This window comes from Manis javanica, chromosome 4, assembly GCF_040802235.1.
Source record: "Manis javanica isolate MJ-LG chromosome 4, MJ_LKY, whole genome shotgun sequence".
Classification (NCBI taxonomy): domain Eukaryota; kingdom Metazoa; phylum Chordata; class Mammalia; order Pholidota; family Manidae; genus Manis; species Manis javanica.
In genome coordinates, this window is record NC_133159.1 from 27,320,423 (window position 1) to 27,335,323 (window position 14,901).

At 38.0% G+C, this 14,901-nt stretch overlaps 1 protein-coding gene across 4 annotated transcripts in view; it reads left to right on the top strand.

Annotated features, from left to right (window-relative positions):
• Positions 1-13,140: 13,140 nt before the first annotated feature.
• Positions 13,141-14,901, top strand: part of AGO1 (argonaute RISC component 1) — a 37,160-nt gene continuing 35,399 nt past the window's right edge. For 2 of the 4 annotated variants that reach the window (XM_017660997.3, XM_073233625.1), the window contains exon 1: positions 13,142-13,369. In XM_017660997.3, coding sequence (XP_017516486.1) covers positions 13,345-13,369 — 25 coding nt within the window. In that variant the 5' untranslated portion in view covers positions 13,142-13,344. Of the gene's footprint in view, positions 13,370-14,901 lie in introns of all 4 variants that reach the window. The other 2 variants (XM_017660994.3, XM_017660998.3) reach the window with 2 other exon arrangements.

Below are 14,901 nucleotides of genomic sequence, written 5' to 3' on the forward strand. Positions count from 1 at the left end.
TTTGCCAGCCCTAAAATTCCAGCCATAAATAATGAGAGGTTTCTGAGAGTATATGGAGGGGTTTTCAAAATTTTTTTTAAATTACACAAGATTGACTCAACAAACATTATGCACCTACTTTTTTCCAGGCACTGCATTTGTCTCTAGATCAGTGAGACAGGTGGATGTTGTCCCTGCCCTCACATTAAGAGACAAAAAAAAAAAAGGTGTGCTAGCTAACTCACAATCACAATGTCAGTTGGTCACCGGGATGGTAGCACAGCCTGGAGAATATCAGTCAATGATTTTGTAACGTCTTTCTATGTTGACAAGTAGTAGCTGCACTAGAGGGGGTGAGGATTTAATAATATGGGTAACTGTTGAACCCCACTGTTTGTATATTTGAAACCAACTAAGATTACATATCAATGATACTTAAATTAAAAAAAAAGAACCTACTGCTCTGTGCTCTTGTTTAAAACAGTAATTTGATAAGTAAAAAGAATAGAGTTTTTTAATACAAAAAAAATTATTAAAAAGGTGTGCTAGGTGCTCTGGTAGGAAACTTTGAGATCTCTTTTTCTTTCATGAAATTTTGAATTTTTACCATCCTGTGCTCTTATGCAAGTTTTTTCTCTCAGTGTGCTGAGCCCAGAATGGTCTCTTTCTCAGAATTCATGCCCTTTAGTTCTGAGAAAGTTTTTTGTAATGAGATCTTTGATAATATTTTCTCCTCCATTTTTTCTCCTCTCTCCTGAATTGGATATTCTGTTGCTACAATGAAGGACCTAATGAATGGCTCCTCTAATTTTCTTGTATTTTTTCTTCTATTTTGCATCTCTGTTTTTTATCCTACCTTCTGGAATAATTTTCTCAATTTTATCTCATGTATCAATTTTAAAGTTTTGCTATTTTAATATTTTACTTTGATTTAAATAGTTCCTAGTGTTATAGTCTCCTCTTGTTTAATTAATGCAGTATCTTCTATCTGAGAATATAAAATGCTATTTTGCAGGGGAAGTTTTCTTGTGTTCCCTTTGTGCAGTCTCTGTTTCCTTAAAGTTGTGTTTACTTTACTTTTATGTTGGGGAATTTCCTGAAATAATAATATTAGCTAACATTTATTGAGCACTCACAGTATTACAAATTTCTAAGCTCTTACAAATACTAATTTAATCCTCTTAATAACTAATGAAGTCGGTGCTACTACCTTCCCTTTATAAATTCTGAAATGAAGGAAATGAGAACTAGAGCAGTTTAAAGTCACGCAACTTGAAAGTGGTAGAGTCAAGATATTAATCAAGGCAGTCTATCTAGATCATGTGTTCTTAACCACTATTCCATACTGCCTCATATTTAAGAATAAGACCTGGCTTCTTGGTACAGATGGTGGATTATACAACATTTACCTGTTTCTTCCACTAACCCCTCAAGAACAATAGTAGGTGGATTTTTAAAAATACGACCCATAAACTGAATGATGGGTAATAAATGTTTATCAAGGCATTCTTCCTGATACTATATTTATGTTACAAATATTCTTTTGTAACGATCTGTGTCATCTAGAGGAAAGAAGAGAAAACAAGAACAAAATTTCAAAGTTAGAAACCCTACAGACCAGTGGTAATTGACTTTGCACATCCCAGAAAGCTAAATCCTGAAGTGATGTTGGAGAAAGTGAAAGGGCAAACCAGTTGTCCCTGCAGACTGCCTTCTTTCTCCCTTTCAAGCTCCTTCCCACATGCAAACACAGACGTAGACACAGACAGACACAGGTTAGAAATTGGAGGCACCAAGAACCTGTGGACATGGGGAAGAAAGTGAAGCTGAAAACAGGGTGGTTGAAAGAATGGTAAAAATGTGTTCGACTGAGATCCTCTGCCACTTCACAACACTCAGATGACTGTCCATCTCTGTTGTCTCCAGTCTGAGAGAAGATTAAAGGTTTATTGCCTGGAGATGATAGAACAGTTTGAGTCTGGGAGACATCAAGTGTTGTTGAGGTAAGGAGGACTGTACAGAAAACTGGTAGTCAGTGAATGTTTACACATTAAGCTGAGGTATTGTTCTAGGCATTTTATATTTGTGAAACATATTAAACATATACTGGTGTGAAAGAGAACAATTTAATTCTCCCAACAGCTGTATAGAAGTGGGTATTATGGTTTTTCCTGATTTACATTTGAGAAAACTGAGGCACAGTAAAACTAAATTTGTTGCCTAAGATCACACAGTTACAAAAGAATATAAAATATGTATGGTATAAATAAGAATGCTGTAACAAAAACCTATTCATAATTAGACCAAAAAAAGGAAAAGAGAGAGGACGAGAACATTACTTTTACCTTTGTTTTGTTTTGGTCTGCTTATTTATTACCTTTACCTTTTGAGATGTTTTTCTTCAAAATCTAGTCTCATTTTCCCCCCCTCTCAGATGTAACTACCATCTTGAAATTTGGGTTTGCCATTCCCTTACATTTCTACATTGTTTAACGTATATATTTATATCCTTAAACCCTATATTTTACTTTAGCATATTCTTGAATTTTATAGAGCTGTACTATATGCATTCTTCTGCAGATTTTTTATTTTGTCACTCAATATTATGTTTCTGAGATTTATACATAGAATTTATTTACGTAGTATGTTATGGACGGAGTTAATGTTGTTTTCAGTATTTTGCTATGATACACAGTGCTACTAAGAACATTCGTATGCATATTTCCTGTTGGAAAAGCAGAGGTTTCTCTGGTACTGGCTCCTGGAGTATGCATATTTTCAACTTCACAAAAGTGTGTTGGTTGTACTAATTTGCACTCTCACCAATGGTATCTAAGAGTTCTTATTATTCTGCATCCTTAATTTTTAACCAGTTTAATGGGTAAAATTGATGTCTCACTGTGATCTTACTTCATATTTTCTGAATAAATAATGAGATTAAACTCTATCTGTTTTTTTCATTCTCATGTTTCTTCTTCTTTGAAATAATTATTCATGACTTTTGCCTTTTAAAAAAGTAATTGTTTTTCTTATTGACTTGTAGTCCTTAATATGTATTTAATTCTTATAATTTGATGGTTATATGTGTGGTAATTTGTTTTTGCCTTGTTTTCACTCCCTTTATATTGTCTTTTGATAAGCTTAAGTTGTTAATTCTAATCTAGTTGAATTCATAGTCTTTTATTAAATGGTTAGTGTGTTATGCTTAGAAAATTCTTCCCCATCTCAAGTTGCTTATTTTTTCCTACACATTTTTCAAGACTTGTCTTTCACAGGAGTTGATTTTTGTGTATAAAGTGAGGTGGGTCTCCAATTTTATATTTTTCCACATAAATAATCAGTCATCCCAGTCCCATTATTTATTATTTTGTCATTTGCCTAATTATCTGTAATGCCACCTCTTTTATATACCAGTATTGTTTCCATACCTGCATGGTTCTATTTCCAGATTGTATTCTGCTCTACTATCCATTTATCTAGCCTTAGGCCACTACCTCATTGCCTTAATTACCATAGCTGTATAATCAGACTTGATTACCTTATAGGACAAATTCCTCCACTTGGTTATTTTCTTTGTAAGTGTCTTTGCTATTCTTTGGGCCTCTGTTCATCTATATACATTTTTTAATGAACTCACCAAATTATATACACACAAACTCACCCAAACCTGATGTAACTTTTGTCATGATTGCACTAAAACTATAGATAAATTTGAGAATAGAGTAATGAGACTTCCTATCTAAGAGCAGAGTTTTTCTCTTCCTTTATTTTTGTCTTTTAAAATGTTTTTCAACCCTTGTACTGTTCACCACGTAAGAATTTATTCACTATGTAAGAATTCGTTCACCATGTAAGAACTTGTTCGTTATGCTTCAGAAGATTGGAGACTGACGAGAATTAGACTTGAGATGGATTAATGATTGTACATTGAGCATTGACCCCCCTATACTGAATTTTATTGTTGTTAACAACCATTTGATCAATAAATATGAGAGATGCCCTCTCAAAAAAAAAATGTTTTTCAATAAAATTTTTGTAATTTTTTTCCGCACAGGCCTTACATGGTTTTGTCAGATTTATTCCTTGGTGTCTTTTTATTTCTTTTGCTCTTGTAAGTCATTATCTTTCTAATGCAATGGATTTTTAAGAATATTAATCTCATATTCATTAGTCTTGCTAAACTCTCTTATTTCATATGTAATAATCTGTCTACATAGTATTTTTATTTTCTTTGCAGACAGTTGTATCATATGTGAATAATGATATGCACATTATTTTATTTCTTCCTTTCTAGTCTTCTAACTTTTTTTTCTTTTGGCCCTACTCTGCTGGCTGGACCTATGGTACAATGCTGAAATAAGCAAGGGCCTATTTGTCCTGTTTGTGATTTTAAAGAGGATGCTTCTCATTAAGAATAGAATTTGTATTTTGTACTGGTGATTGTTACATCTGGATAATATGTATATGATGGGTACATGGGAGTTCATTATGCCAATCACTCTAATTTTATGTATGTTTAGATATTTTCATAATATAATATTAATTTAAACAGTGTTTGCTACAGGGTTTTGCTTGATACCTTTTAACAGTTTGGGAGACTCAATTTTTCTTATTTTGCCAAGAGTTTTTAAAAAAATCATGAATAAGTGTTGGATTTATTGATTTTTCTGTATCTATAAAGCAGGCCATCTTGTTTTTCTCCTTTAACCTGACAACTATGAGCTTTCTAATGTTAAACCACCTTGCATTCTTGGGATAAATACAGGTTGGTTTAAAGACTATTTATTTATTTATTTACATGCCTATATATATAGCATTATATAAATTATATGTAAAATTATATAACTACTATACATAAATATATATTCTCTATAATATATAATAATTATATGCAAATATGTAATTATAAAATAACAAGCTATATATTAGTATATAATTATATAAATTATAACATATTTAAATGTATAAACATATACTTTTATATATTCATATAACAAAATATATAGCAACATATAAATATATAAAAATTATATAAAATTAAATATATGTTTAACATATATTTGTTTTATATATTTATATATTATATATTTTTCTTGTATATTTTATATACTTATATATTATATGTAAGATCAATAGTATATATATTTTATATATTTATAATAATCATATTTATATATTACACATTATAATTATATAATACAATAATGTATAATTATATATTGTTGTATAATACATATAACTATTGAATATATAGTAACTACATATAATGAAATACACATACAAATTATATATATATGTGTTTAAAATACATCACTAGATCTAATTTCCTATTATTTTCTTTAGAATTTTTACATCTTTTTTTCTGAGTGATACTAGCCTGTAATATTCCTTCTTATACAGTCCTTATTGGTTTTGTTATCAAGATTACACTCACCTGGGAGTATTTCATCTTCTGTTTTCTGGAAAAGTTTGTATAAGATTGAAATAATCTGTTATTCCCTGAATGTCTGTTAGAACTCTCTTGTCACACTATTTGACATGTTTTTCTTTTGTGGGAAGAGTTTTAACTACTGATTCAATGTCTTTAATCATTCTAGATGTATTTAGCTAAGGGTTTGAAAGTTTTATTTCTATGTGATTTGTATTTTTTTTTAGAGGGCATCTCTCATATTTATTGATCATATGGTTGTTAACAACAATAAAATTCTGTATAGGGGAGTCAATGCTCAATGCACAATCATTAATCCACCCCAAGCCCAATTCTCGTCAGTCTCCAATCTTCTGAAGCATAACGAACAAGTTCTTACATGGTGAACAAATTCTTACATAGTGAATAAGTTCTTACATGGTGAACAGTACAAGGGCAGTCATCACAGAAACTTTCGGTTTGATCACGCATTATGAACTATAAACAATCAGGTCAAATATGAATATTTGTTTGATTTTTTTTTTAAGTTCTTTCCACTCACAGGAAGTTTTTGTTGTTTTTTTTTTGTTTGTTTTTTTATTGAAGGGTAGTTGACACACAGTATTACATCAGTTTCAGGTGTACAACACAGTGATTTAACATTTATATACATGATAATTCTAGGTACCAGCTATCACCATACCAAGTTGTTACAATATTTTGACTATATTCCTTATGCTATAAATTACATCCCGGTTACTTATTTATTTTACAATTGGAAGTGTGTACTTTTTTTTTTTTGTGAGGGCATCTCTCATATTTATTGATCAAATGGTTGTTAACAACAATAAAATTCTGTATAGGGGGGTCAATGCTCAATGCACAATCATCAATCCACCCCAAGCCTAATTTTCGTCAGTCTCCAATCTTTTGAAGCATAACGAACAAGTTCTTACATGGAGAACAAATTCTTACATAATGAATAAGTTACATGGTGAACATTACAAGGGCAGTCATCACAGAGGCTTTTGGTTTTGATCATGCATTATGAACTATAAACAGTCAGTTCAAATATGAATATTCATTTGATTTTTATACTTGATTTAAGTGATTTGTATTTTTAATAGCTTTTTTTGAAGTTTTATCAAACTTGTGCTTATCAGTCTAAAGTGAATCAACACCTTTATCCTTGTCCTAAATGGTCCAAGGACCTTTAAAATACTTCAACCTTGATTACCCCATCTTCCAACTTACATGCCAGTGATCAGTATTTTAGTTCTATCCTATTAAAGAAATACCTCCATCTTTCTTGACAGTCACCATCTCCAATTAGTCTCTTATTCTCTCTTACAGCAATCTGTTCTTTTCCTTCAAAGCACTTATCTTGAAAAATATGGTCTCTCTTGAACTTATTTATTGTCTATGTCACTGTAATCTTCATGAGGACAAGGAACATACATTCTGCTTTGTTTACTAACTGGTTGACATTTAGTAAATGTCGAATGAATGAATATATATTTGTATTTTGGAAGATCACCCTGGATGCAATTAGACAATGGGTCTGAGGGTGCAAGACTAAATCTGGAGAGTTACACTGTTGAACTTATCCAGGCAAGAATTAGTGGTGACCTGGACTTGCATAAAGCAGTAGGGATATAAAAAAGTAGAGATATAAAATAGGACTGAGATTTTAAAAGGTAGAATCCACAGGATTTTATTACCATTTCAAAATGAGGGTATGAGTTAAGTGGTGTTTTTTCAGGTTTTTCTTTGCTCTATTTTCTCTTCATGCAACTCACCCTCTTTGAGAGTTCTCATTGATGCCCATGGCTTCAGTTACAGTCTGTATCCTTATAACTCTCAATAGGAATCTTTAAGTATCTTCTAATAGGAGTCTTTAAGTCTTTTCTAAGTTCCACACCATATATTCAACCATGTAGAGACATCTGTACTAGGATGTCTTGCAAGCATCCCAAGCTCAAGATGTCAAGAACCACATTCATTGTCTTCCTTGCCAAATCCATTCCTCCTCTAGTGTTTTCAACCTCTGGCTGTGGAATCACCAACCTCCTACTTGCTCAAGCCAGAAACCTATAAGGGGCTGGCTCTTGGAGCCCAAACTACGAAGGGATAGGGATATAAATATCTACCCTTTAAAGGGTAGAACTAGTTTGCCTTCCTTTCATTTTCTATATTTATTTACTATTTTAAAAAGATTTAAGGAAATTAAAACATAGAGAATGACTGAGATGATGTAGAAAGAAGAAAAAAACCACACGCACACACACACACATGGACCTGCCCCCAGGAGCACAGCAGAGGACCATGTGATTTATCATGTATTCAGCACTTACAAGTGCTAAGTTCTGTTCATTAATTAATTTAATGCTTCCACAACTCTATGAGATTTCTTACAGATGAGGAAATTACAATTTGTAATGGAACTGTGGCTTGCTCAAGGTCAGACATCTGCATGTGGTAAAGCTGAGATTTGAACCAGGTTTGTCTAAATCCAAGTGCTTCAGTATGTAACTGGGTGGGATTACAAGTCAAAGAGCAGAAATATTATTATAACTGTTAATAAATATTGCCAAATTTCTTTCCAAAGGGTCATACTGATATAAAATGCCAATGTACCAGTTCCATGACAATACTTTTATCATTGAGTATGTAATAAAAAAATTTTAATTAGTAGATATAGAAATATTCCATACTGACTTTCTTATGAATGAATGATAATTATATAATCCTACTTGTGTAGACTATCCTTTTCCTTAACCCAGTGATATACTGAGGCCATATTTGTTGTAAATATTTTTCCATCGAGCCTCCTTATGGAGATAACAGAGGTAAAGGAAGATAATAGGAGATAATTCTTCCCCTATCCTTTCCAGTAGTCAGCAGTTTGGTAGCATCTACTCAGATAGATTCTGGATTGAAAGTTAAGTAATTATTTTATATTCTCTAAGGGGTCAAGATAACACACCAGGTTGGCTATCATACTTTGGGGTTCACTTGGTAGAATAGAGCTGTATCTACTTTCATTTAAAAGAGGATGCATTCTTTTCTCAGCCATACTTTACCCTAAACTTCAATATCCTAGAGTTCTATTCCTAGAGACTTGTATGTTCCTAAGATTCTCCAATCCACTCAGGGTCAGTTATGCCAGGCCAAGTTTAGGGTTTAGGGGCCTCCAGGTGTGCTTCAGAAGATCCAGAGAAATAGGCTTGATTTAGGTCTATTCAGTTCCAGTCTGGGTAGAACTGAACCGTGAACCTGGTTGGAACTACACTGTGAATCGGTCTTGAATGTCAGAACCAGGGACAGCTCCTTCTGTCCCTCCCCCTGTTGCCCCTCCCCTGGCTTGGACTGGGGAGAGAGTGGGAGATTTGGGCACGGTGTGCTTCTCTAGCCTCTTCTCCCTGTTTCTTGCTTCCCTCTTCATACGAGAATACAACCACAGATAGTTCCTGGCGTATGTACTCTTTCTCACCTTCATGCTCTCTGCTAATGCTGTTTAGTATGCCTTCCTCCCATCCTTCCACTGCCTGGCTAATTTCTGTTCATCCTCTCAAGCCCGTTTAAGTAGGTATCTTTCCGAGGAAGCCTACCCTGATTTCTTACATGGCTTAAACATATCTCCTCTTAGCTCAGTGGCATCCATGCTTGCCTCTGTCATTATACTAAAAACTGCACTGAAATGATCATCTGTGCTGTTCAGTACGTAGTCACTAACCACATGTATTAAGCACTTGAAGTGTGGCTAATGTGAATTGAGATGTGCCAGATTTCAAAGACATAAAAAAGAACATAAAATATTAATAATTTTTTATATTGATGTCATGTTGAAATTGTATTTAGGGTTAAATAAAATATGCTAAAATTAATTTTACCTGTTTCCTTTTTACTTTTTATAATGTGGTTACAGAAAATCTAAAATTACGTATGTGTCTCACGTGATCTTTCTATTGGATAGCACTGATCTGCATTCTTCTCTCTTCTTAGAAGTAGGGACTGGCTCAAATCTATCTTTATCTCTTTGTATTCCTGGAGTACAATACATAGGGATGGGCGGGAATACCTGATGCTAGTCCTCAGAACATGGGGCTGGAGTAGCAAGGGTCCAACAGGCATTATTTTATTATTTGGCTTTTCCATTTAGGAACTTGGCCTCTCTCCCTAACTCAGGCATTTTTATATGTCTTCTTATTGGTCTTTGTAGATTTTCTCATAGATCACAAAAATCTATCAGTAAGTTTATTTCTAAGTATTTTTAATGGATTTTTTATCAGTTTAGTTTCTAATTAGTTGCTATTTAACAGTAGTGAACGGTATAGATTTTTGCTGATTTTCTTGAGTCTTTCCACTTATTTAGTCTTATTAATTTTACTAAGACTATATATTTTCTTATACAATTATATCAACTATAATAAAGACATTTTCTTTTTTTAATTAAGGTATCATTGATATACAATCTTACGTTGGTTTCAAATATACAACTCAATGGTTCAACAGTTACCCATATTATTAAATCCTCATTCCCTCTAGTGTGGTCACTATCTGTCAACGTAGTAAGATGTTACAGAACCATTATCTGTATTCTCCGTGCTTTACTACTGTCCCCATGACCAACCTATATTGTGATTGCAAATTATTGTGCCCCTTAACCCCCTTTCCCCTACCCTTGGTAACCCCTCCCCCTTGGTAACCACTAAGATATTTTCTTATATACATAAGTTTATTTCTCTCTTTCTCTTCTCTTTTAGAATATTCAAACCAGTATTAAAATAATATTAGTGGTGAAGAGTGACCTTGCTTATTCCTGTTTTGAAAGGGAAAGTATCTTTTAAAAGAATAGGTATTGAAATTTGTCCAACATTCTTATTTATTACAATTGTCATGTTTATTTTTTATTAATCTACATATATTGCCTATTGTTTTTATTTTTTAACCATCCCTGAATTACCCTTGTGTTTGTGGTATGCTATTCTTTTAATAATAATGTCATATAGTGGTGTGTGTGTTAAGAGTGTTGACCTTGCAACCATCCAGCTTGTGTTCAAGTTCTGCCTCTACTAGTTGCAAGCTGTGTGGTCTTGGGCAAGTTACTTATCCTCTGTGTCTCCATTTTTAATAATAGTACCTGCCTGTGCTGGTTATTTACCTAGTGCTTCTCAGCCCAAGCCCACTTACCTGTCCTGTAATGCACCAGGATTTGGTGAGGATTATGTGAGCTGGCCAATGTAAAGTGTTGGAGCAATGCCTGGCACTTAATATTAAGTAAAAAATAATGCTAGCTATTATCATCATAATTTAAACTAATCTCTTGGAGAATTGAGAATTCTATATACTAGTATTTGAGTGGTATCCATATTCCTTAGATCTCTTTTTATAATATCATCTGAGAATATATGAGGCTCTTTATCTGCTACTATGAACAAATTAGGAAAATTCCCCTTTCTCCCATGTTCTAGAACCATTCATACAGCATGGAACAGAATTGTTTCTTTCAGGAATGGCTAGAAGTACCAAACAGTGATCCCTCTAGGCCAAATAGTCTTTCTTAGTGTCTTCCTTAATTGTGGTTCAACTGTTGCTTGTGAATCCTTGTTTTGCATTTTTTAAAGAAAAAAATATAACTTAAAATTTTACTCAGGGTTTCAAATCAATTAGTCTGTAGCCATGTAAAAAATTATCATATTTATTAAATCTCTGTGATGAGCTTTAAAATGTGGGAGTGAAAGATGTATTCACTGTCTTGATTGTGGTGATGGTTTCATAGGCTGATACATATGTTAAAATTTATTAAATTGTACACTTTATATATGTACAGCTTACTGTGAGTCAATTATATCTCAATGTTAAAAAGCCTAAGTTCATAACTATTTTCAAGTACCAGCTGACATGTATTAATTCCATTGTTCATGACTTCTAATTTTTAAAATAATTTCCTGAAATACATCTTATTATAGATAAAAAGAGATGGTGCATGCAAGAGCCTGGTGACTCATTATCTGATAGTAGTGTATATGATTTATGTCTACTATATTACCTTGATTTCATTGTTCCCAGGACATTTCTTAAATATTGAAAAAAGAAAATATAGATGGGGATGCAAATATTTTTTCAAGCCATCCTTGTTGTTTTGGGGCCAGGAAACTCTGGGTGTAGAGAAGGTGTGCAAGTGGGCTCTGGCCCACACAGTAGAAGCCCTTGGTGTGCATTAGCTAGGGACTCAAATGCAAGGATTGAACTGGAAAAAGGAGCCAATAGCGTCAAAAAATACATGTGGATGAATACATATGAATGAATATATGGGAAAGGGAGGTTTGGTTTGAGCTGGGTGTCTTACCATTTATCAGCGGCAGCAAACCAGTAACAGTAATGTTCCCAGAAACTGTGAGACTAGCTAGCAAGTGGTTGTGATACTCTTGGCAAGATATGCTAAGGGTCTGCACCAGTGCAAGCAGTCATCAGAATTGCAGTGAGAACCATGTGAGAATAGTTCAAGAGGTAAAACTGTCAAGACTCCGTGTGAACAACTTAATGGAAGCGTGGGGGGAAGCAAGGGAGAGAGAGAAACTGCATTTCTAGGATTAAGGTGCCATTCACAGAGACCAGAGGCAAAGGAAAAGCACGTTTGTGAGGGAAAGACAGAGTTTGGTTTTGGACTCTGAATTTGAAGTGCTGGTAGGAGATCCAGGTGGAGCTGTCCAGCAGACACTTGGAAACATGAGTCCCCGATGAGGCTGGAAATAGAGATTTGAAAGAATATTGGAGCCATAATAATGGATATGACCTCTAAAGGGAAAGTGAAGAGTGGAATGAGAAGAGAGCTGGTTTTGAAACCATGGTGAACACATGTTATTTACTGGGGCAAAAACAAGAGGGGCGCCTTGAAGGAGACCGAAAAGGACTTAGGCAACAGGAACCATCAGAAAACGTTGAAGCCAAGTAAATGCCTCAAAAAGGAAGGAGAGGCACAAGTGTCAGATGCTGCAGAGAAATAAGAATAGAAAATTATCCTTTGGATTTCGATACAAAAAGCATTTAAATTGACATGGTGAGGGCAAAAGCAGATTGACGGAGTTGACGTGAGCTGCAGGTGACAAAGTGGAGCAGGTACTTTCCAGGTCCCGCAAATAAAGCTCTGCAGCCTCCCTTACGCTGAGACAGTGACATCTTCCAGGGTAGGCAGGGTCTCTTTCTGCTCCGTGGTCTCAGCGCCCAGTACATGGCCTGGAAGAGAGGGTGGCGTCAGTGAGTTCAGTAACTAGGGACGGAGAGAGGCTTCGCGGAGGCAGACGCTTTGCAGCCAAGGCTTGAAGAATGAGGGTGATTGGGAGGAGAGGTGGGAGGCAGGGCCCCAGGGTGATGGGGCGCTCGGAGTGTGTGAGGGGGACCTGGGAACTAGGTGGGGTTCCTGTAATATGCGCGTGGCTTTGTGCGAAGAGGTGGGGGACTGTGTGCAGGCTTGGAGGGATCCGTTTGCGGAAAACACACAGGGCCGGAGCCTGCTGCGGGGGGTGCCCCCCCGCCCTGCCCCATTTACGCCACTGCGCGGTTCCGCGGCGCCTCTACCGGAGCCCTCCTGCCGGGCTGCATGGCGACGGGTGACCGCCAGGGGCCGCTGCCTCGGGTCCCCCGTGCCCCCGCCCCTCTCCATTGGCCTTTGTTGCCGTCGGAGCGCCCCGCTTGACTCGCTCCCGTCCGCCCCCTGGGCCTGGCGGTCGCGCCTGCGCACTAGCAGCTGGCCGGGCGCTCGCTGGGGGAGCTGCTGCAGGCTCCGCGGCGGCGGCGGCAACGGAGGCTGCGGGGGCAGCGGCGCTGGCGGCCGGGCTTGGTGGTGGAGCCGAGCCCGGCCCGGGAGCCCTAGCAGCTAAGGTGCGGGGTACCTAGGCCCCTCACGCTGGACTCCACAGTCTCCGGGCCGCCTGACCTCTGCACGGGTATATGGGATGGAAGCGGGACCCTCGGGAGCAGGTAAGGGCCCCCGGGAGTGGGGACTGTGCGTGCTCCAAGGACCCTGAGAATCCCGCGTGAAGAGTAGGATTTCCGAGTGAGGGAAGGGTTCCTGAGTGAGAGTGGGGTTCTTATGGGATGGGGGGCCCAGTTTGAAGGTAGCTGTAGGCAGTTCCGGGGGAAACCTTGTGAAGGGAGCCCTGAGACGGGGGCCGTTTATCAAAGGAGGCTGTATGCACTCCTGGAGGTGGAAACTAACATGGAAGAAGGGCCTGAATGCACGTAAGGACTCCCGGAGATCCCGGGAGGCCTAGGGAGAGGCCCGGCAGGTGGCAGGGGGCGGGCTCCAGGTGTACTGGAGAGGAGGGGGTCGGCACAGATGGGCCCAGAGCTGCAGCATGCGGGGGGCGCGGGCTCCGCTGGGCTGGGCTGGGCTAGTGTCTCGTGGGAGAAGGCGCCAGAGCTGGGCTGTGAGCTCCGCCCCAGCCGGGCCTGACGCGGGGGCGAGGGTCAGGGGACGGTGGGTGGGGATCCAGCCTGGGATTCCCCCCCTTGAGTCTGGGGAGCTGGAGCGGAGGCGTCCGAGCATGCGCGGAGGTGGCAGCTGGAAGGGGCTGCCCAATGTGGTGGGGGCGTGGCTGCCCCCAATACATCCCCACCCTCCCCTCGCCCCAAACCCTAGCTCGTCGGCTTTGGCTTGAAAAGTGCACCTGATGAGGTGCATTCTGTCTAAGGTTATGCTAGCAGAGCGCAATGGAAGTGGTCCTCTTTCCCATCCTGGGGGCTCTTACTCTCGGCCTTGAAAACCCTCAGTCAGTCACAGTTTGCCAAGAATGGTTTTAGAGAAACTGCCAAAGTGCCTTATTCCGACACTGGGATGGGGAAAGACTGGAACCAAGGCAATGTTCTGGGATGGTTCCTCCCTGAAGGGGGAGGCCCCAGAAAAGGTGTCGGTTATTGAGAGACCAAGGCCAGAACCAGGTTTACCTGGAAGGGATTTTCTGCCTGGTTTACACGTTTCTGGCCCAATACTGAGTATAGATGGGATCTTACAATCCAAGGATAATGATCTTTCCATTGAAATGCCTCTGAAGTGACAGTCTAATTTCTTTCCATGCCTTCATTTTTTTATGGCTTCTTTCCCTCCACTGGGTATCTTCTTTGTCTCTCTACTCCCCAGAAACTGTTAGGGCCATGCCATTAAACCCAAAGTTACCAAGCTAGCCTTTTGTCACAAATAAGTTGTTTGGGGGGGTAGGAAATTTATAGCCTTCACCCTGGTAAGTCCTTAACTTCTCCTTCTTCACAGGTAATCAATCAGGAGGAAAGGAGATAAGAACAGAGGAGAAACTGAGGCAGGGCTGCCAGGAAGACCTGAGTCCCTGCATGGACTGAGAGATGGTGGCATCTCTTGTGTCTTAGGTCTCTTACCCTTTGATGGGAGGAGCAATTTGGACCTGGGAATCCTTTAGGTCTTGTCTCACCACTTTCTTCTGTTTGACCTGGGCATGGGAATAGGATTTCCATGGAGGACATGAATTTCATTTCTGGTG